Below are 24,071 nucleotides of genomic sequence, written 5' to 3'. Positions count from 1 at the left end.
CTCCTTCTGAGGGGTCAGAAGCCTGCATTCATTCGGCAGTCACACACATTGAAAGAAGTGGAGAGTAGAGTGTTCCAGACATTCCAGACAGAAAGAAGAGAAGGAAGGAAGGAGGGAGGGAAGGAAGGAGGGAGGGGGAGAGAGAGTGAGGAGGAGAGTGAAAGTGGGGGAGAGAAGGGGAGAGAGGCCTATTTACAGAAAACGCATGCATGCAGCCGGAGTGTCAAGGGCAAGGAAGGACGCAGCAGCATTCAGGCTACAGAGCCGTGTCAGCACTCGAGCAGGAGTTTAAGAGATTTAGAAAGACAGTTCTGATCTTCAAAGATTAGTTTTGGCAGGCACTAAACTGGTAGGCTCAACACTCAGGAGGTGGAGATGGGAGGAACCCAGGTATCTGAGGCCAGTTTGGGTGACAGGACAGTCTTTCTCCAAGTATAAAAATAAGGGGTTGTTGGAGAGAGAGCTCAGTTGATGAAAGCCTGCCGTGCAAGCAGGAGGACCTGGGTTTGACCTCCAGCATTCACATAAAAAGCCAGATGTGCATCTATAACCCCAGTGGTTAGGGAGGTAGATCCTTGAAGCTCATTGGTTAGCCAGCTTAGCTGGATTGATGAGAGACCCCATCTCAAAAAAGTAAGGTGAGGAGGTGAACAGAGAGGACCTTCAAATTCAGTCTGGCATCATACAGATGAGTCTACATACATGAACAATTACAAACACCACGCACGAGACAAAATCATAAGATTTGGTCAGCAGTGAGCATAAAAGGGGTTGGGGAGTCAGGACATTAACCCACAAAATGTGTAGTGATACCAGCCAATATGTAAATGGCAGGAAAATGAGGTGCTATATAACAAAAGCTTTGTGTTCAGAGAAAGGGTGGTTTAGTGCACGTGGCCCCACAAAAGTGCCCTGAAAGGCGCAGTCAGTCAGAGAACCAGTGAAAGGAGGTCAGAACTGCCAGAGGCCAGCGCTGGGGGCCCTCTGGGGGCCTGTGGATCCCACTAAGTCCTTGAGAAGGGTAGGCAGGGGGAGATGGGGAGGGAAGTTGATGGCAGGAGCCTCAGGAGAGAACAGTGAGGAGGAGGCAGAGAGCCACGGAGGCTCAGGTGCCATGGACACCGTCCCTCGCCGTCCTCAGCTTATTCCTGGAAAAATCACAGGCCAGACAGCCATCAACAACCCCAGTGAGAGGTTGGCAGGACAGGGAGAGTGGCAATGTCTGTGCATGCCAAATAGATGACCTTGCTGTGCAGGATTCAGCGAGCATCTCTGGGTGGTCATCGCCATGGCAACAGAGCTGTTCTAAGGAAAAAGCGGCTGCTGGCCTGATGCCCCTTCTGGCTCCCTGAGAAGCTGACAGCACCCGCGATGCATCGTTGTCGTCCCCATCTGACTAGTCGTCTCCAAAGACAAAACAAACAACAGAACAGGCCTAGACCAGCCGCGAGGACCTTGCGTGGTCGCTATTCTCACTCCAACCCAGACTCTCTCAATGTGCTCTCAGATTTCCTTAGAATCACAGGCGCAGGCATGGCCCCCTCTCTTTAGCAGCTTGCCCCCAGCTCCTCCATGGCCTATGGGATAAAGCCCAAACTCTCCACTGTGGCCTTTGTTAGTGGTGTCTCACTGTCCATCTCTATCAGTGGTCATCTCCTGCCCTGTCCTTTGTGCACTACAGCCACCAAGCTTCTCTCTGGTCTCTGATAATGTCACCTATCAGGCCCTTGCCACATGTGGCTTTGTCTCCCTGGCCTTTGCTCTCAGTGAAAGAAACTGCTCCTTCCCTCCTCCCAGAGCTCCCCTCCCACCCACCTTCCTCTTAGGTCACCTCACACAGCACATTTGACCCCCAGCACTGCCTTTCCCTTATACCAGTAGCTCCCAACCTTCCTAATACTGCGACCTTTAGTTAGCACAGTTTATCATGCTGTGGTGATAAATTATTTTCATTACTACTTCATAATTGTAATTTTGCTACTGTTATGAATCATAATGTAAATATTTGATGTACAGAATATCTGATACGTGACCCCTTGATCCCCAAAAGGGGCAAGACTCACAGGTTGAAAACCACTGCCTTACATGGAGGAAACGTTCCTCACACCTTTGTGAAAGCAAAGGGTCTAAGTAGTTATGTTCTGTTGATGGATGACTAACTGTCTCATTGGTTGGACAGCTTACTTAAGGACACGATGTCTGGCTGGAAATAAATAATTCTGCACCATATAATTGTGGCTTTAAAGGAAGCACAACAGGTCTGAAGAGGTGAGGTGGGGTGTCTTTTCTAGATATTTGCCACATTTTCTAGCAGGGGTAAAGACACACCCCTTCCCACTGGCACCAGTTCAGTTCGGTCACTTGCTGTTCCTTCCTTCCTTCCATGGGAACAATTAGACGGGCCTCGTGTGTGTGTGTGTGTGTGTGTGTGTGTGTGTGTGTGTGTGTGTGTGTGTGTATGTGTGTGTGCGGTGTGTGTGTGTGAGGTGTGTCTCTCTGTGTGTGTGGTGTGTCTCTGTGTGTGTGTCTCTGTGTGTGTGTCTGTGTGTGTGTCTGTGTGTGTGTGTCTGTGTGTGTGTGAGTGTGTGTGTGTGTCTGTGTGTGTGTGTCTGTGTGTGTGTGTGTGTGAGTGTGTGTGTGTCTGTGTGTGTGTGACAGACAGTGTGATGATATCTCACTATGTAGCCCTGTGTGTGTGTGACAGTGTGATGATATCTCACTATGTAGCCCTGTGTGTGTGACAGTGTGACAGTGTCTCACTATGTAGCCCTGTGTGTGTGTGTGTGTGGATGTGTGTGTGTGACAGTGTGACAGTGTCTCACTATGTAGCCCTGTGTGTGTGACAGTGTGGCAGTGTCTCACTATGTAGCCCTGGCTGTCCTGGAACTCACCATGTAAATCAGGCTGGCCTCGAACTCACAGAGATCCTCCTGCCTCTGCCTTTGCTTTCACCAGTCATGTGGGTGGAAGTGATGTTTTCACTTCCAAATAGAAGCTTTGAAAGCCAGTTCACCTTTGCCATTTCTGTCTTATTCCCTCTTCCATGAGGCCCCAACAGAGGCTGCTCTGCCAGGCTGGGTTCCAGAGCCTCTGCCAACCAACACAGTGTGTAATGTGGTAAGCTGTGGCCGTCTCCAAGGGTCAGGGGCCTCTAATTACCAAGCCTCACTTAGCCTAAGCTTCCGAATAGGAAAAACAACAGAGTGACAAGCAGCACCCGCTAAACTCCAGTCCTGACTCTAGTGCACGTTTATCTTAATCCGGGCCTCGGTTTCCTTTTTAACAGAGTCATGAAGGTGAATCAGCAAATACGCACCAGTGTGTCAGCCTTTGCTGCTGTCAAGTCCTTTCCTCATACTGACTATAATAAGGACGAGCTGACGTTTTGAGAAGTCTCCTTTGTATTTCTTGATATCACTTTGATAATGTACAATGGTACACTTGCATCTCACGCACGCTATTGGCTGGATTTTAGCAACGTCTAAGCCATGATTTCCATATCCCTGAGAAGACATTGGCAGTGCAATGTGAACATCTCCTAAGTCCCCCGCGCCTCATCTCAATCCTTCCCACCAGAGCGAGTACAGCCATGCTTTTCCCCACCGCTCATTGGTCTTACAGAGTGGTTGGCATTTTGAACCCCTGGACTAAGAAGGGGTCTTGCTATGCCAGCTGTCTGTTCTCCAGGCATGAGGGGACACAGAGGGTATTTGGGGATGCTCACCCATGGTTCTGCGAGCTCTCGGATTTTCTGGGCTTCCTCATCACTGACGAAATCATGGTAGAGAGCCACGAGGGGCCGCAGGTGGATGACCTCCTTGCGTGCGGGCTGGAGCAGTAGGTAGGGGCTGGAATTGGTCTCATAGGAGCAGTAGAGGCTGGGGATTTGGTAATGTGTTGGCTGGAGGGAAAGATTAGAGTTGATGTAAGAAAAGAAGGGTCAGGGAACCATGGCACTAAAAACTGGAATTTAAGACTACCAGACCATGGGGCCATTTGGGTGCTGTTGTTAAGTTGTATCGCCATTAAGGCGTCAGGTTTTCACTCAAGTTATCCCGACTCCTGTCAATCCTCCCCTTTCTCTCTCCCCGAGGAATCTCACCTGGGAGCCCAGGGTCTGGCATAGCCCCTCGTAGGTGTCCCTGGTCTGGAGGTGGGGTACGTTGGGCCTCTGAATTGCAGTCTCAGCCGCCGTCTGGTGACTATTCTCAGCCAAGAGCCTTTCGTATTTCAACACATTCCTGGCCATCCTCTTATTGTCTGGGCCTGGGGGAAACCCGAACAGGAAACAACACAGATGAACAAATGCTGGCCTCAGGAAGAACTCTCAAGGCTTCCTGCAGCTGGCTGTGCTGGCACAGACCTTTGACCCCAGCTTCCAGGGGCAGAGGCAGGCAGATCTCTGTGAGTTCCAGACCAGCCAGAGCTACATTGTGAGACCTGGTCTCATAAACAACAACAACAACAACGACGACAACAACAACAACACAACAACAACAACAACAACAACAACAACAACAACAACGACAACATTCCAAAAACAAAACTACCGAAGCTTTACTGTCACAGTGGGCTGACACCTTCACACTTTAAATTACATCTCCTGTTCTGGAAGAGCATGTGGCTTTAAAAAGTGACTGTCCTAGGCCTGCTGCTAACATTATTAGACAGGGACCACGAGGGTCACTTTTCTGTTAGAAAAGAAGCTTCGCCGTTCATCCATCCACTCCGTTACAGTCCACTTCAAAGATGTTCAAAACATCTCCTACGCCAGATACTGGGCTGAACTCCCCGAGCAGGGAGTCCAATAACCACCTGGAGGAGAGCACGGCAAGTGAGAGAAGCAGGGAGCTCGGCCATCACCTAGAGGACAGGCCCAGCCTGTTCTCCTTATATATCTTATTCCCGTGGGCATATGTGTGTACGGCAGGCGGTACACCCTTGGGGGTGTGTTTGAAGGCTAGAGAAGGGATGTTGGGTGTCCTCCTCAATTGCTGTCCATTTTATTCCTTTGACACATGATCTCTCACTGAACCTGACGTTCCTTGTTTTTCAGCCAGGCTGTCTGACCTGCAGGCCTCAGAAAGCCACATGTATCTTCCCTTCCCAAGCTCAGCTCTGGTGTTACAGGCGCCCGGGGTCGGGGGTAACATCATGCCCAGCTATTAACATGGCTGCTGAGGATCCAAACTCAGGAGCTCACGTTTGTGTAGCAAGTGCCCTTACCCACAGGGCTCTCTCCCAGCTCCCTGTTCTCCGTAGAACTGGAAGCATATTCATTCTCCGCTCTACTAGGTCCTCGGGAACAGAGGTTCTCAGCCTTCCTAATGCTAGGACCTTTCCTCATCCTGGGCCCACAGGCGCTCTGGAATGACCCTTCAGAATTCCTGCTAGGGGTTTGGAGAGATGGCTCAATGGTTAAGAGTGCTTCCTACTCTTTCTGAGGACCACGGTTCAATGCCCAGTGCCCACAGCCGGGGGCACAACTACTTAGAACTCCAGTTCCAAGGCATCTGATATCCCCTTCAGGAATCCTCTGGTCCCTGCACTCACACACGCACATTCCCACACACGGATTCCAACATGCACACATAATTACAAACTAAAAATAATTATTTAAAAATTCCTACTGGCCGTCACAGAGCAGAACAGGATGGGACAAAAGGGAGCTAGACTTTACCTTACCCCAGTCAGAGGATCTGAGGCACGCACTGTGCCTGTAAGGTGCCACTCCTATTGAAGAGGGAAGGGGAGGGCATATGTGGTTACTCCTTCCTAGTAAAAGGAGGAATGAAGTTTTGGAGAATGGAAACGATAGATCCAAACCCCAGTGGATATACCACAAAGCCAGAAACGGGAGCAAGGCCTTCAGTGGCTGTGCCCTATTTACTGCCAATGTTAGCCCACAGCTTGGGTCATTAAGAGATAGAGATTTTAATGGATCAAGCGCAAAGAAGGAAATGAATGTTGACTTTAGATTTTATGTTTTCTTCTGTGTGTGTGTGTGTGTGTGTGTGTGTATGTTCTTGCACATGTGTGAGGGCACGTGGAAGGCTGCACACGCATGCACAGGCTGAGGCTGTTGTCGAGTCACTCTCCATGGCTCCTCCACCTCACTCGCTGTGCCGGATCTCTCAGAGGATCTCTCAGGTGAGGCCAGAGCTGTTGAACGTGGCTAGTTTTGCTAGTGACCATCTTCTGGAGGTCTTTTGTTTCACCCTTTGCCTTTGAAGGCTAGATCTACAGGTGGACTACCACACACAACCCGTATTTTATGTGGGTTTCTGTGGATCTGAACTCTGGTCCTCACCCCTGCAAGATAAGAGCTTTAATAAGAGCTATCACCCCAGTGCCTTAGTTTTCCTTATCCCACCAATTACCCGTGGGTTTGCAGATGAGTATTATTTGTCAAGGTATCAAAAAGGAATACTGTTGGAGCCCTCTCTGTGTCCACAGTGGATTGGTTCCAGGTTCTCTTTAGATACCAAAATCCACAGAAGCTCGTCCGTTTATAAAATAGTGTAGTGTTTGCAGACAGCTTATGCACATCCACCAACATGCCTCCAACCCTTCTGGTTTAGTTTATAACAGTGGACACACATACATGCTATAGGCACAAGTAAGGAAATAACAGTGACCCTACAGTGCTTAGGGAATAATGACAAGAGGAAAGGCTATACCTGTTCTTTTAAAAAAAAAATACAAAGTTGGTTGAATTCATGGAAACAGAACTCAGCGATAGGTATGAAGGGAAGAACACACTAGCTGAATTCATCTAAAAGTTATGAATAGCTGCAGTTAAAAAGGACTCCAGAGGCTGAAGAGATGGTTCAGTGGTTACAAGCTCTGGCTGCCCTTGCATGTGGCTACACTTACCAACACCCACATGGTGGCTCACAAGCATCTGTCACTCAAGTTCCAGATGATCTGACATCCTCTTCTCCATGGTCTCCACGGGCACCAGGCATGTGCACAGTGAACAGACATATACTCGCAAAACACTCATGCACATAAAACAAGATGTCAAGAAGAAGTCCTCAAATACTCAGTGACTATTAGTGATTTTGCATCTTACTTTAGTAGCTAAATACTTAAAGGAAAATATAAGCAAAACTTTCAAAGCTGAGCTACGCAGCATCTCCTCCCTTCGCTGTTGACACAGGCATTCCCTACAGGGGCTGAAGCTGGACCTGGGCAGGCGGCCTGCATAGCCAAGTGAGCTCTGGTTTTAAGGAAGAACTGATAGCTCTCAGTAAACAGCCAAAGACGTGAATGGCCCTCTGACTCACTCCCTTCTCACATACACAGTGCACATTGATTTGATTCATTCCTGGGTTTCCTTCCAAACCCTGGGTCTTCAAACTGCCCCTGCAGAAACTGGCTCTTAGCCTCGACTTGTTCTCGTCGAAAGAACAAGTTGGGAAGAGGCAGGTTGACAGCTTTTAACCATTTTCCCACGTAACTCATGAATTTCCTTCTTTCAGGGATCTGACCTGGGGAGGTAGCTCACAGAGAACTTGCTGTCAACACGAAGGAGCCTGAGAGCAAATCCCCAGCACCCACATACATGGCTGGACACGGCTACCTGAGCTTGAAATCCCAGCTTTTGGGGGTTGAAGAGGGGCAGACTGTTGGAGCTCAGGAACTTGCTAGCCAAACAGCGTAGACAAAGCAGTGAGCTTCAAGTTCAAGGAAAGACTTTGTCTTTAAAAATGAGGAGGAGGGGCTGGAGAGATGGCTCCATGGTTAAGAGCTCTGACTGCTCCTTTAGTACAAACCTCGACAGCCGCTCCCGACTGTCTGAAACTCCAGTTCCAGAGAGTTCGTCTTCTGGCTTCCCCAGGCACCAGCCACTCAAGTGGTGCACAAACATAGACAGAGAAAGAACTCATGCATATAAAAATACTCCTGAGGTAAAAATTTTAAAAATTAAATAAAAATAAATGAGATCTCAATAAAGGAAGTCACCCCGTTCCCTTCTCTCGTCTCTGCATGCACAACCACAGGCATACTCACTGGTATACACACACACACACACACACACACACACACACACACACACACACACACACACACACACTCAAACTTTTCTTCACAAGAATTACAGGTTAGGAGCAGAGGCAGGATGGGTCGGTCACCTTCTGTCTTAATGTTACTTACTGTAGACAAGGAACTCTCGAGAGAGGCTGAGGGCACATGAAACATTTCCTACCTTATTAAAAAAGAAAAGAAAGAAAACGTCAACTGAAAGGATATTTTCTCTAATTAAATCACTTAATAGTGAAACTGTAAAATATTCTTACCACAGTGGATACTGAAGTTCACTGAAAAGAGTAATGAGCGAGAATTGCAGAGGGTTCCTTTTTGTTCTTAGTTTTTGTTTTTGTTGTTTGGTAGGTTTTTATTTTTGTTTTTTATTTTAACAGCCCTGTGACAAATACGTCTCCTTGTTAACAAATATATTACTACCACCCATACCAGCAAGGGAAGAAAGAGAAACTGGGGTAAGCTTGATTAGGCTTGGTGCATAGCTCAGTGGTGAACTGCTGTCCTGGTATGCGCCTTGGGTTTAAGCCACAGTACCACCAAAAGGCAAAAGGGAGGGAAGACCAGGAAGAGGAAGAGGAAGAGGAAGAGGAGGAGGAGGAGGAAGAGGAGGAGGAAGAGGAGAAGGAGGAGGAGGAGGAAGAGGAGGAGGAGGAGGAGATAAAGAAATTCTATCAAAAGTACAGTTTTTCTGTACTTATTCTCCAGGCTTAGTACTTCCTAGTGTCTAGACGGTTAGCGGGAAGGAAGCAAAAGAAAAACTAAAATGAGCACTGCTTGGTGTGTAGGAATTAGCCATCTGCAACCATGCAATCTTGGCCTGCCTCCTCATGGGCAAACGGATGTACGTCTGAGGAGGAGAACCCCTCACAGGCAAGTTTCAGTCTGCCTCCAGGCACTGCAGAATATCTAGCTAACCGGAAGGTACAGAAATGGAATTCCTTGAAGTTTTAGCATACTAACATTCCATTTTAGTGATAAAAGCAATAATAATCACACTACAAAATATTAGAAAAATGAGATAACTCCACTGAAGCCCAGCCACTCAGGCACTTGTGACTATATGTAGTTTTTATGTATCTATGATCCCATTTTTTTTCCTATTGTTATTGTTTCCTTGTAATTTTGTACCAGGAATACTTTTTATCACACCATGGTCTTTCTAGAAACCACTGTAATGGTGGCATTTTATTGTACTCAGAAACAACATTACAGATGGTGACCGTTCCGCTGCTGTTGGAATTACAGATAGTTCTCATTCCTTATCACTGTGAATTGTTCTGTTCTATACTTAACAGAGGAGTGGCTCAACAACCTAAGAGTATTCTATACTTGCCAGATGCCAACTTCGTAGCTTTCTTCTTCTTCTTCTTCTTCTTCTTCTTCTTCTTCTTCTTCTTCTTCTTCTTCTTCTTCTTCTTCTTCTTCTTCTTCTTCTTCTTCTTCTTCCTCTTCCTCTTCCTCTTCCTCTTCTTCCTCTTCTTCTTCTTCTTCTTCTTCCTCTTCTTCTTCCTCTTCTTCTTCCTCTTCTTCTTCTTCTTCTTCTTCTTCTTCTTCTTCTTCTTCTTCTTCTTCTTCTTCTTCTCTTCTTCTTCCTCTTCTTCTTCTTCTTCTTCTTCTTCTCTTCTTCTTCTTTCTTCTTCTTCTTCTTCTTCTTCTTCTTCTTCTTCTTCTTCTTCTTTCTTCTTCTTCTCTTCTTCAAGGAAACTGAGACTCAGGCAGATTAAGTCAGTGGCTCAAATCTTCACAGAATTTCAACTTTGTCTGTGTGACTCCATGGTCTATGGCTTAACGACCTATTTAATTGTTACTACATTTTTTATTAAAATATATTTTATATGGTAGTCAAAATTTCCAAGTGAAGGAATGTCTACCAGATGCACTGTAGAAGCGGGGAGCGTAAATCATTTGTAAGATGAGTCTTCTGTGTTTTGTTACTTTTGCAAATTTCAAGGAGGATGGAAGGTGTTGTGAGAGTCCAAGGGGCAAGCTAGGGAGTGAGGAGAGGCAAGACTGACCTCATAAGGTTGGTGACACTTGATCTGAGCCTGCCAGAAGGACAGAATTTTACCAGACAAATCAGATACAACATAGAGAGGAGAGGACAAGGAAGGAGAAGCCTGTCACCCGATTTGTAGGGAAATAAAGCAAAACTAATCCCATCTTGGGAGTGGAGTGCTTCAGTCTGCTTTTTCTCGCTCTCTTTATGCTGGTTCTCTGTTTCCTTCCTCTACTAAAGCTCAACCACTCCTTTGCCCTTTGCTACGTCACAGTCAACCATTTTAATACAGAGCAAACTGCCTAGGAGAGTAGGAGGAGCACACAGATGTAGAAACCCATGTACCAAGAAGGACCATGGAGGGAAGAGACTGTTAGCTGCTCTGGGGATAAATCTGTCTTCTCAGCAAGGCATTTGATCACACACAAGCTCCCCCTTTCCTCAGGAAAACAGAGACAATGCATGCATGGGGCTGGCATGTAATTCTGTAGTAGAGCACTTGCCTACCACACCCAAGGCTCAATTCCTAGAATCCTCCAAAAAATAACCTCAGGGAACAGCCTGGATCATTAACTTTGGAAACTCCGTGGAACCTGCCAGATGGTAGTGGGATTTTTCCCCCCAGCCTATTCTTGAGGACCATACAATTGGTGAGAAATGGAGTTAGTCAAATAGAAGGATGGAAACTCCTGTATTCTGGGCGAGAGACGTCGGTGTGTGATGTAGCAGGCAGGAGATCAACAGTGCCTAGGAAAGAGAGCTGCAGGAGGCCCTCAGCTTGGTACACTGGAATAAAGATGTCACCTCTGTAGCCAACAATGGCCACGTTTCAGTGGGATCCAGTGTCAGGTGGGAGGGGATAACCGAACTTCTCCCTCCACAGCAATACCATGTTATCAGTGAAGCATCCTGAGCTCCTGAGACCACAGTGAGCGCTCTGCACTGACAGTGGTCCCATAAACACCCGTGTGGCGGCTGCACTAGCAGATGAGAGAGAGACTGTGCTATGAGACAGGCGAAGACTGTGAAGCGGTCCGTGCGTTGGTCTTAGATCCAGATGTGGGTTCGAAGCCCACCTCTGCGAGTATCCTGGAAGGTTAAGAGTTTCTTGGAAGCTTGATTTACTTACATTCGACCTGTGGTGATAATAACGACACTTGGTGTCCACACACACCCCAGGGAGATTAAAGAAATCAGAAAGTGATGTAGAACATTGTACTGACTGTGCTAACAATGAACTTCATCACTCTCCTACCTGGTAACAGGCAAAGGCCAAATAATCCAGGGCGTCTTCCAGACTGGCCTCATCCTCTGTCTTCCACTCTCCGTAAGATCTTCGGAAGAGACTGACAGCTTCCTCCAGCCATGGAATGGCATGGTAGTAATCCCCCGTGTCATAGGCCACCTGCAGGGGACACCAGCCACGGCTTCAGTTCACAGACAGAGGAAAGGAAATTACCTGAATATGCAGAGTAGCAGGGGTTCGAGTCCCAGGAAGCTAGCTACTCTCAAATTCCGTTTTATTCAGGTTAGTATACATCATCTAACAGTAGAGTGAGGCTGCGTGCTTATCGAAAGGAGACAGGCTTCTGCACTGGAGGAGTTTATGTTCCAGGAGACCAGAGAGAAGAACTCAAGTGTGGGCAGGACAGGGCAGAATGGTGCCAGGGCTTGGAGAAGGGAGGAGACTCCAGGTCTCAGCGGGTTTACAGAGCGGCACGGACTTTTCTCAAAGAAGGAAAAGGATTTCAGCGAGCAGGGTTGCGAGGAAGGGCCTTTTAAGGTGAGAATGGCGAAGTTATCATTCTGTTCACAGTATCCCTGGGGTCTAGCATGAAGGAAACAGAAGAGTGAGCATGGAGGTGTCCACCCGGCCTTCTCAGGCGGGACTGTGCTCTTGGAAGGACATTGTGGTAGCTCTGTGAGGGTGAGGTACATTTAGCTTATCCAGTACTTTCTGATTATTGGGCATGTGATGCTTCTCCTTGAAGTACTGAGTCAATGAAGGCCCATGAGCAAGTCAGTCCCCCAGCACAACAGTCAACAGTAATGGTGGCAGGCAGTGGGAATGCTATGGTTACTGAGCAGGTCAGTTCTGATTAAATGTTGGAGTGCCAGGAAGCATGGCGGCACGTACCGGACAGAGCTCTCGTCTCCTACAAGCTTACAGTTAAGTAGAATTCCAGACCTTTGGGGGAGAGGTTCCTGGAAGTCAACGTTGAATTGGAACATGGAATTATAAAGTCATCGAGTTGGAAAACTCTTACCAAATGACTTCACTGAGGTGTAACGGCCAGTCAGGGCAGGACCCAGAGATTCTGCCACTCTGCAGCCAGAATAACAGAGCAGCTCCCAGCTCAGGCTGCCGGCAGCCTCTGCTATGGTTTTGCTCATTCTACCCATGTCTAATTTGTAAAAAAAGGTTGAAGTGAATGATAATAATAAGTGGGTGATACCTAAACTTTTCCAGTTAAATTAACTGTGTATGTTGTGTATATATGGACATGTGTGTAGTATGTATATGTGTATACATGGTGTGTGTAGTATATATATATATATATGTGTATGTGGTGTATGTGTGTAATGTGTATGTGGTATATGTATGTAATATATATGTGGTGTGCAGTATGTATGTACGTGGGTGCAGTGTGGTATGTGTGTATGTATGTGGTATATGTGTGTAGTATGTAAATGTGTACTGTATGGGTGGTGTGTATATGTATGTGGTATATGTGTGTAGTATGTAAACGTGTATTGTGGTATGTGTGGTATACATATGTGTTATGTATGGTATGTGTATGTGTGTGTTAAGTGGGTGTGTGTAGTATATATGTATACATGTGGTATGTATGTGGTATGTATGTATGTTAGGGGAAGTAGATGTGTGGGGTGTGTATGTAGTATATACATGTGTATGTGTGGTGTGTATGTATGTGGTATGTGTGTGGTGTATATGTATGGTAGGGGCAGTGTATGTGTGTGGTGTGTGTATGTGTGTAGTGTATGTATGTGTGTAGTGTGTATATATGTGTGGTATGTGTGCAGCATGTATATGTGTACATGTGGTGTGTATGTATGTATGTGGTATATATGTATGTGTTGTATATGTATGTAAGTGATGCTGGAGATTGAACCCAGAGTTTCATGCATGCTAGGGAGATATATCCCAGTCCTAACCATTCATCTGATATTTTCATGGGGAATTTCAAGTCCTCACATGTTTCCAAAGAAAAAATGTAAAATGCCAGGTGGTAGAAACATAAATTTAGCTGAAAACTTAAGCAGTGAGCGCATTAGCAGATGCTTGAGTTGTGTAGGGTGTGGGTAGCTGAGGCCAGCCTGGGCTACAGAGTGAGGCAGAAAGCACAAGAAGCCACAGGATGCAGTAAGAACGCCAGTAGCGGGGTTGGGGATTTAGCTCAGTGGTAGAGCACTTGCCTAGCAAGCGCAAAGCCCTGGGTTCGGTCCCCAGCTCCGGGGGAAAAAAAGACAAAAAAGAACACCAGTAGCATCCCTTCCTCACGGTAGCTCACACGGCAGGTAGCCTGAGCACATATCAACAAGAGACTACACTGTTTATGGCATATGCACACAATAGATCTATAAAAATCAATTACTGGGCTGGAGAGATGGCTAAGAGCACTGACTGCTCTTGCAGAGACCCTAGGTTGAATTCCGATTACTCATAGGGAGACTCTCAAGTGCCCATAACTTCAGTTCCAGGGGATCTGACACCATCTTCTACCTCTGAAGGCACTGGACATGCACAGGGTGCACAGACGTACACGTGAGCAGACACTCACACACACACACACACACACACACACACACACACACACACACTAAATAAGTCTTTAAAAATGAGCTATCAATGGCAGGGTGGCCGGGTGAAAAAATGAGCTGTCAATACATATGACAATAGAAGCACTTTATAGTATAAACTGCAGAGTAAGAAAGCCAACGCAGAAGACAATGTCCTGCTCGGAGAGAACACTGGTGACCTGGGTGACAGTGAGGTGGAAGGAGGAAGAAGAAAACCGTGTAATTAAATATAGCCAAGTTTGAAAATGAATGTCACTTCAGTCATAGATATAACTGCACACACACGAGAGATAGATAGATAGATAGATAGATAGATAGATAGATAGATAGATAGATAGATAGAGTAGAGTAGATAAAACTACATTTGATATTGTCCTAGGTACGGCCTACATTTTGGAATGCATTATCTTTCAAATAAATACAGATAAATTTGAAATGCATTGTTTCCCAAATAAACACAGGTTTGCAGCAAGACTTTCAGGAAGTTAGCTTACTAGATTTTCAGTCTATGGCTTACGGTTCTCAATGCATGGCCAAGAGGCTCCAATAATGAGCATTTACTGGCACTGTGCACCCAGCTACTTGAACTAGCCATGTGCATGACAGGACTCCCATTCTGCCCAAGACTGCAGAGAGAGAGAGAGAGAGAGAGAGAGAGAGAGAGAGAGAGAGAGGAGGGAGGGAGGAGGAGGAGGGGGAGGGGGAGGAGGAGAGAGAGAGAGAGAGGAGAGAGAGAGAGAGAGAGAGAGAGAGAGAGAGAGAGAGAACAGGCAAGCAGAGAGCCTTACTCTGTGTAGGTCTGGGACCCTGATTCCCCAAGCCTGGAGCTAGGACCCACAATGCATATTGTTAGATCAGTGAATGAACATTGGGTAGGGGGAGGCAGGAGAAAAGTAACACTTTCATGTGGTAAGCATCTTCTAAAGGAAAATATTTTTTTTTTTTACCCCATGCCTTTGAAGGTAAAGGCTGGCAAAGAGTATATTATAAAACAACTCAGTGTGAGCAAATATCAGCTAAATACACCCACGGGAGATTCCTGGGGTCTATTTCCTCGAGCAACATCAAGGCGCACAGCCTTGGTTGTTTGACACTAACTTAGTTGAGCATTTCTGAGTACTTAGGGGACACAGCAAAGGATTCCAGAGCATCTCAGTAGGCCTTTCTGTGATCTCACCTTCACAGCACCATCTGGATCCTCCTCTCCACCCTTCCCTCTGCTTCCACCACGGTTCATACACTAGCAGGCTCTGCAGTTAGAGGGGTTTTTTTTAAAAAAATGTTCTTTGCCTGGTTCATGCCTATCAGCCTGGCGTGGATAACTGAACCGTTTTGTGCGTGAAGGCTGTACCTCAGTTGGTTGAGTGCTTGGCTAGCATGCATGAGACCCTGGGTTTGATTTCCAGCACTGCAGAAGCCGGGCATGGTGCAATCCCAGCACCGGAGAGGTAGAGGCAGGAAGACGCTGGCAAGTTTGACACCAGCCTGGGATACACAATGCCCTGTTGGAAAGAAAAGCAAAGCTCTTCCTTCTCACGTGCCCTAAGTATATGATAACCTCACGTCCTCATGGCAAGAGCATGGGAAGCTAAAAGATGGAGTTCAACTTTGCTTCTCCTACTCTGTACGATGCAGTCTTAGTGATCTACCCTGTCACTACCTCAAGCATAGGGAATACATAGAGACACATGTATGAGATACAGTTCATCCATAAGAAAGTAGAATCGAGCAGGCGGCCTTCTTTGCATGTTACCTTGCCAACTTGGAAGCAGTCATCCGCTGTGAGAGAGAAGAGCTGCCTGGGACTGTACAGGTCAGTGATGGAGGAGCCCGTGACCCTCTGGAAGACGCCCTGGGCCAAGCCCTTCACGTTGAGCATGTACACGTCCTGCAGTCGCATCAGGGCCCTTGCTGCTCCCTCGAGGTCCTCAAAGGCAGGAAGGTCTTGTTCCACCTTCTCATAACCATCCTGCAGAGCTGCACAGGTAGAAAGGCTGTGACCCCACCTTGAAACACGGGCGGCGGGCATTTATTCCACGTGGGATCCGACTACCTGGTCAAACTGCCCTCAGCAACAAGCTCAGCTCCTGGGACACTGGGCTCTTTTTGTTAAAATGGCATGCGTTTATGTGTGTACACGTGTGTACGTACATGTGTGTGTGTGAGTGTGAGTGTATGTACGTGCGTGTGCATGTGCGTGTGCGTGTGTGGGTGTGCAAGTGTGTGCAGGTGACCTCAGAGACCACAAAGAGCAGCACCTGAGGTCGCCTGGAGCTGGAGTTACAGGCAGGCGTGAGCAGTTGGGGCGCAGGCATTGGTACTGAATTGGGTCCTCTTGGAAGCCCAGCCAGTGCTCTTTTTTTTTTTTTTTTTTTTTTCAGAGCTGGGGACCCGAACCCAGGGCCTTGCTTGCTCGGCAAGCTCTACCACTGAGCTAAATCCCCTAACCACAGCCAGTGCTCTTCACCACTGGCATCTCTCCAGCCCTCCCGAGTAGATTCTTTCCTTTGGATATTTTATGTATTTACATTACAAATGTTATTCCCTCCCCTCCATATTCCCTCCCCCTGCTTCTATGAAGATGCCCCCATTCCCACCCACCCAGAGTAGATTGTTAATGACTCTCTGAGTGAGGGACATCCAGAACAACGGCATGGAGGAGGCGAAAAGAAACAAGGTGCACAGCTTGGTTGTGTTCCTCTGCCCTGTATGTCTATAATCCTTCCCTTTAGGGAGAGACAACTCTCTCTTTTTCTTTTTCTTTTTTTAAGATTTATTTATTTATAAGTATGCTGTCGCTGTCTTCACACACACCGGAAGAGGGCATCAACTCATTACAGACGGTTGTAGGCCACCATGTGGTTGCTGGGATTTGAACTCAGGACCTGTAGAAGAGCAGTCAGTGCTCTTAACCACTGAGCCACCTCTCAGCCCCAACTTTTTTTTTTCTTTTTTTTTTTTAAAGATTTATTCATTTATTATATATAAGTCCACTGTAACTGTCTTCAAATACACCAGACGAGGGCATCAGATCTCTTTACAGATGGTTGTGAGCCACCATGTGGTTGCTGGGAATTGAACTCAGGACCTCTGGAAGAGCAGTCGGGGCTCTTAACCACTGAGCCATCTCTCCAGCCCCCAACTCTTTTTTCGTAACTGATCCAAACCAACCAACTTTTTATAGTGAGAGGTAGAATGAATTAGGAAAGTGATTTTCTTTACAGGTCACATTACATTATTCTAACTTTCAGGTTTAAAAACTTGAAACAGAAACGACTACAAGGCCAAACGTTCTTTCCATAACACATATATTTAACTGGGCAGATGTACATTTCTTCACTTGATTGTGGCGAAGATCAAGTGAGGTCATAGATGGGAAGGTGTTTTTGTTATTTAAAATTATAAACCGGGCGGGAGAGATGGCTCAGCGGTTAAGAGCACCGACTGCTCTTCCTGAGGTCCCAAGTTCAATTCCCAGCAACCACATGGTGGCTCACAGCCATCCATAATGAGATCTAATGCCCTCTTCTGGTGTGTCTGAAGAGAGCAACAACGTACTCATATACATAAAATAATAAAGTTTTAAAAAATAAAAATAAAATAAAATTATAAACCTATTGGCAAGGGACTTGCTATTGACTTGAAAGGGATTAGGAAGGAGTTTCTGTCTGCTCTGCTAATCCTCACTGTAACTCAACAGTTTCTCTCTCTTTACCACTGAATCAGGAGCTAGAAGCTTCCCCTGTGTTCCACAGCCCTCCTCATTACCTCGGATGTTCTCAGTGGCTTCCAGACTGTGTACCACGTTCCTCCAGTCAGACTGCAGGCGTTTGATGAGAGTGAAGGCAAGTAGGGGATTCACTACAGGGATCTTCAAGTCCTCGTGCAAAGAAAGTACCTTGTCATAGAATCTGAAAGAAATGAGGAAGAATCGTCTCACCCAGACACAACTGTTATACCCCAGGAGGGCTACCATGATGAGAGCAGCTAAAATGAAGAGCAGGCTACAGTAGTACCTGCCTGTAGCCCTAACCTCTTTAGGAATGGGGTGGTGGTGTGGAAACTGGAGTGTTGAACCTCTTGAAACTCCCGTAAACAGTTCATCTAAAAAAGCCAGGCAGGAATAAACGACCTGGAAACTGTAAATAACCCATAAGCCGGTCCGTTCATTTATTCACTGCAAGAGTCTGTGTAGACCGCTTAGTCAGTGCGTCTGGCACTACACTAAATGTTAAAGACACAAAGGTAAGGCGTGCTCCAGCTCAAAGGCTTTACAGACACAAAGCTCTGTCCCTCTGTTGTCACTCTAGACCCAGTACTTAGTGTCTGGAAGGAACTCAAAAGCATTTGGGAACAAACAGTCAGTGTGAGGTATGCTAAGAGAGCGCGGAGCGTACGGAACCATGGTGGTTGGAAGAGGTGTAGGCAACCTGCTTCTTGAGGATCTCTTTAAATGTTTCGATGACTGCTACCTACTGGATCCTTACCATGTACTGGGCGTTCTATTCTATTTCATTTTTATGTACATGGGTGTTTCGCCTTCCTGTGTATCTATGTACCACATGTGTGCAGCGCTGGTGCAGAAGAGAGGGCTCTGGATCCTCTAGAGCTGGAGTTGTGGATGGTTGCGAGCCATGGGACCAAACCTGGGTCCTCTGGAAAGCTGCAAATGCTATGAATTACAGAGCCATTTCTCCAGCCCATTCAGTGAAGACTTTATTTTGTCCTATTTGCAGTAGGGGAAACCAAAATGAGGCTGCAGTGTTAGAAAGTAGCAAAACCAGCATTGTAACCAAAGCCACTCCATTCAGAAGCCTTGGTTCTGGGGTGACTTCGCCATGGCTCCGTGAAAATAAACGAAGAAGGGAAGGTAAGAAGGGTAGGTTTCGAGCTAATGGGAACCAATGTGTACAAAGATGCAAACATTTGACATGTAACTACGTAGTCAGTGACTTAACATGTAAGCATCATTTCTGAGATGCCTGACTCCATGCTGGGTCCTGGGATACAAAGCAAAGATGAGACCCAGTGCTCACTGAGTTCATGGACCAAGCTGGGCAGTGGTGGCACAGCCTTTAATCCCAGCACTCTGGAAGCAGAGCCAGGTCCATCCCTAGGCTCAAGGCCAGCCTGGTCTATAGAGTAAGTTCCAGGACAGCCAGGGCTACACAAAGAACCTCTGTCTTGAACCCCTCAAACCTTTCCCCCACCAAAAGATATCCCATGGTCCGAAAGAACTTGTTCTTATCATTTAGTACCTTCAAGGCAACTTATTAAAGAGAGTATTCAGTTGGGTTAGAGTTCATGATGGCAGAGCGATGGCGTGGCAGAAGGACAGCTGAGCGCACATCTTGATCCACAAGCATGAGGCAGAAAGAGCACACTGGGAATAGTGAGTTTTGAAACCTCAGAGCCTGTCCCCAGTGACACACCTCCTCAGACAAGACCACACCTCCTAATCCTTCCCAAATAGTTCCACCAACTAGGGATAAAGTCTTCACATCTATGAACCTATGAGGACTATTCTCGTTCAGATCATATTATCTAAATTCAATACTCTTGTGTGGATGTGTATGCTCCTGGGGATTTAACCAGGACTCTGCATGAGGCAAGTACTTTATCCCTGCATTATATCATTAGGTTTCTTTTAATTTTGAGATAGGGCATCTCTAATTTGCCCGGGATGACCACGAACTCACTTGGTAGTTCCAGGAAGGCCTTGAACTTGTGATCCTCATGACTTAGCCTCCCAAGTTCTTTAACATGAGGAACTGTATTAAAGGGTCACAGCATTAGGAAGGCTGAGAACCACTGCTCTAATAAATAGCTTTATTTCCTTATCCAAAAATTAATTTCAAAATCAATATAAAAACAGCCCAATGGAAGTAGACTGCATGAATGAGTACAAGAGCTCACGAGTGTTTTGAGGAAAGTGAGGAACCTTGTCGACAGAGTGGTGTGAGAGAGAATGGGGGGAGACAGGCAGTGTAATCTGAGGATTTCCAAAGAGCGAGGCTCGCAGCCGAGAAAGGAAGCTGGCAATAGACAGACTCCCACCGAAGCTTCCAGGCAATCAATGCTCAACAAAAACCAAGGAACAAAAATCTGGGCCTGGGTGACCCAAGCAGGACACAGAAGCCTGGCGAGGCCCTCTGGGGTCTCCAATCCCAAAGACAGGGCTGCTTGTGGGCCGTTCCTCTGGGGTTTCAAACCCAAACCTGCCTCTGGAGTGTGGAGACCGGTTTACTTAGCTCGCTATTTCCTGCTTGGGCTCCATATGGATCCACTTAGTGAACTGCTAGACAGAAAAAAATGTCCAAGCATGGGCCCAAGCCAAGTCTGGCGTAAAAAGTGAAGTGTCCAGGAACAATTGAGGCTGAGCGCCGTGATTTTTACAAGGCACACCGGACAGGGAGGAGCTGGGAGGAGCCCGAGCCCTGAGGCTAATTCTGACCCAGCCACCAACCAGCTCTGCTCCGTGAGGTGAAAAGACTGGTTTGGTCTACGCTAGACCTCTTTGGGTTCTTTCGTTTTCCATTCTTGTTCTTCCCATCACCTTTCCACAACAGAATCAACAGACCCTTCCTAGGGCAAGGACAAGTGTTTAAAAGGCATCTGGACAATCAGAGGCGCAGAGGGAAAGCAGTGAGGCACGGAGGTGAACATCGCTCCACGTCAATCATCAAACCAAAAGTTCTGTCTCCACTCCTGCCTTCCTTGCACCCCACTTTGCATCAGACCAAGGGCTTTCTCGTTACTGCAGCACATCAAGCAAGGCAGTGTTCAAATATGACTTCTTTTTCTTTCATACAGGGAAGAAGGGGGATGGCGGGATCTATAGACTGATATCCGAGGCTGGCTAGGAATGCAAACTTGGCTGTATGCCCGGCCTCTGAGCAAACAGCTCCTTTCCAGAGACGCTGAAGGCAAACCTCAGGCTTTCCCAAATGGCCTTTTGCTTTAACAAATGCTGCTGAGAGTGGAAAATCAGATCCTTTCCTTCAAGAATCTGCACATAAAATTTGCAACCCAATCCCTGCAATAAGCTTCCCGGGTAGCTTATTCAACCGCAGTACAAGGGCCATGTCAATTCAATGTGTTTCTCCTTTGAAATTGAGAGATGGCTTTGCCACCACTCTTCTGAGGCATCCTGGATACTTCACTCTGAGTCCAGATTTCATTCCACTCTTTCACTCTTGGTATTTCTTAAACGGCACCAACAAAAACTAGAGATGGACTGCGCCCCCCTGACAACTGAGCGCCCCCCCCCGCCGCCGCCGACTGTGCGCACCCCCCCTCCCCCGCCGACTGTGCGCCCCTCCCCCCGCTGACTGGGCGCCCCCCCCCCCACCGACTGTGTGCTCTGTGATGGGGTACGCAGTGATGGGGGCGCTAACGAGCACACTTTCTATCCATTAGCTGGTAGGAGCAGCTTCAGCAACCACACCCACCTCATCTCCTGATTTAGAAACCCAGAGACTATAAAACGAGGGCCTTACAAATAACATTTCAATTTACATAAAAATCACCAGATTGGGACTATGGAAAAATGAGCCCAAACTGCCCAAATTCTCATTTTTAAAAGCAAACACTCCACTGGGGCTTTAAAGCATGACTGGGGGACAGAATCGCAGCCTCTAAACATCAACACGAGGGTGATGAGATTAAATGTTCATAATCATCTAAGAAAAGAATCTAGGATATTTTTAAATTCCTTTTTAGGTCTTGTAGAATCCCAGCAAGTGCATGCAGCTGGCGGGGTTACTGCTTAGTCCATGAGCAGCGGCGGTGGCGGTGGTTGGTTCACGCTGGTGCTGCTTGACCCACAGCAATCCTCCTGCCTCAGCCTCCCCACTGCTGGGACTGGACTTCACCAGCCAGCCTTGAACAGTCAAAAGGAGTTAGCATTTTCTCAGCAACTTACTCCGTGCTAAGCTCAATGATAAATAACTTTACCTGGGACGCAACCGTTCCAAGCACCCAATGGGAATAACCATTAAAGCTTCACTGTATAAATTAGGAAACTAAATCTTAAAAGACATAACGCTGTCAGAGTCAAAAGCCAAACAGAGCTCTGTGGAGCTCCTGAATCTAGACTCTGTACCCAGTGTCCCACACACTTTCTTCCTGCATTATCTTCCTCCTCCTCCTCCTCCTCCTCCTCCTCCTCCTCCTCCTCTTCTTCTTCCTCCTCCTCTGCCTCTTCTTCCTCTCTTCTTCCTCCTTTTTAGTATAGACAGGTCTCTTTTCTTAGCTTTTCCTAAACTTGCCTCTTACTTACAGATTGTTTTTCTTAGCGTAAGAATATGACCTGCAGTTTTTAACAAGCCGATTTGATACAGCAACTCAGACAAATGCTTGCCCGAATACAAGTCATCAGTTGCCACCGATGGCTATTTGAAGAGCAGACTGCAGGATTAGCCAACTCTTACGAAACTGGATGTCCTTAATGACCATTTCTTATAAACATTTGTGTGAGTGGAGCAGGGAGGGGGGGCTGGCATGGGGATGCATTTGAAGTTTAAAGTTAAAGCTAGAAATCAAATGATCTGCTTCTGCCCTCTCTAGCCAAGTCTGTAAGGCCAATTGGATGTATGGGAAACAGCTTTGTTTTACTGTCTGAGGGCTTCTCGGTATCTGAAGCGAAGAAGGCACAGAGTATGCCGGTATCCTGTGCAAACATTCCTTCTTCATCTTGGACACTGATTAGCGCCCGAAGTCCCACACTTTAGAACAGTTTACCTTCCGGTCTCTAACACTGTTTTTCTGACTGCATAGAAAATAATACAGGCCGTGCATTTACATTATTACCCAGCATTACCCAGCATGAAATAGCTTTCCCAGCGTTTTCTTAGAGTCAGATATTTTCTCATACATACAACCTCTCAGTCACTACTTACATTCAGAGAGCTTTTATGTGTGGAAGAGAAATAAGAGCTGTAATGGTCACAACACCATTCTACTGTGTCGGCAGTAACTTGACAAGAAGTCCGAGGTCACTCGCTACTTGCCACAGCATTTTGTGAGATCCAAGTAAATTCTAGAATCACCATGCTTTTCACAGGGTACCAACTTGGACATGTGAAGGTGGATGGATGGGGAGGTGTGTGGCACCCTGGGCTCTGTGTGTGTGTGTGTGTGTGTGTGTGAGAGAGAGAGAGAGAGAGAGAGAGAGAGAGAGAGAGAGAGAGAGAGAGAGACAGAGAGAGAGACAGAGAGAGAGAGACAGAGAGAGAGACAGAGAGAGAGAGACAGAGAGAGAGAGAGAGAGAGAGAGAGACAGAGAGAGAGAGAAAGAGAGAGAGAGAGAAAGTGAGACATATACACGGAGAGACAAAAACAGAGAGACACATACACAGAGTCAGAGAGACAGAAACAGACACATACACAGAGACAGAGACAGACAGACAGACACACAGAGACAGAGACAAACATACACGGAGAGACAAAAACAGAGAGACACATACACAGAGACACAGACAGACACACAGAGACAGAGACAGAGTGACGGAGCATGAGAGAGAGAGAGAGAGAGCACATGGGAGAGAGAGAACTCTCATAGAGTGTGGAGCAGAATTCCTCTTTTCCCTCAAAGTATCTCAGGGTCCCCAAACCATGACAGTCACAGTCTGAAAGTCACATTGGGTCTCAGCTACTCCTCACCCAGCACTGCTGAACCTTCCATCAGGGCATCCGGGCTCCCCAGTGACGCCCTCACCTGGTCAGGTCGCGCAGCCGCGCCTCCTCGCCACGCAGGTAGCGCCTCAGTGTCCCCAGCAGCTGACGCTCGGGCGCCAGGGCGCGCGCCACGCTGGTCAGAGCGGAGAAAGTGTCCTCCCGCCCCGCAGCCGCCGCGGGGTCTCCGGCCCCGAGCGCCAGCAGCACCAGCAGCGCCGCCAGCCGCGCCCCTGGGCCCATCGCGGGGTCGCGCGTCCCTCCGCTCCCCGCCCGGCACCGCCCCTGGCCCGCTCGCCCGCCCGCCTCCCGCCCCGCAGCCTCGCGTCTCCCGCCCTTGGCAGGCAGCCCCTCAACACCAGACACCTCAGTGCCTGGCCCGCTGCTAACTCCTCCCTGATTCTACCGTGCCCGTCACACTTGGGGAAACTGAGGCAGAGCGGATGAGCAGTGACTTCTTTAGTTAACGCTGTGCTGTACCATCAGCCAGATTCCTCCTGTGGGACTGGAGAGAAGAACACAAAAACCT

At 47.3% G+C, this 24,071-nt stretch overlaps 1 protein-coding gene across 2 annotated transcripts in view; it reads right to left on the bottom strand.

Moving 5' to 3' along the window:
• Positions 1–23,785, bottom strand: part of P4ha3 (prolyl 4-hydroxylase subunit alpha 3) — a 35,948-nt gene extending 12,163 nt beyond the window's left edge. For both annotated transcript variants that reach the window (XM_032893040.1, XM_032893041.1), the window contains exons 1-7: positions 23,586–23,785; positions 17,636–17,778; positions 15,621–15,844; positions 11,301–11,450; positions 8,161–8,212; positions 4,103–4,266; positions 3,725–3,901 (exon numbers count right to left, since the gene is read on the bottom strand). In XM_032893040.1, coding sequence (XP_032748931.1) covers positions 3,725–3,901; positions 4,103–4,266; positions 8,161–8,212; positions 11,301–11,450; positions 15,621–15,844; positions 17,636–17,778; positions 23,586–23,785 — 1,110 coding nt within the window. The remainder of the gene's footprint in view (positions 1–3,724; positions 3,902–4,102; positions 4,267–8,160; positions 8,213–11,300; positions 11,451–15,620; positions 15,845–17,635; positions 17,779–23,585) is intronic.
• Between the last annotated feature and the right edge of the window lie 286 nt (positions 23,786–24,071).

The sequence above is a fragment of the Rattus rattus genome, chromosome 2 (genome assembly GCF_011064425.1).
Source record: "Rattus rattus isolate New Zealand chromosome 2, Rrattus_CSIRO_v1, whole genome shotgun sequence".
NCBI lineage: Eukaryota > Metazoa > Chordata > Mammalia > Rodentia > Muridae > Rattus > Rattus rattus.
This window is presented reverse-complemented; position numbering and strand designations above follow the sequence as displayed.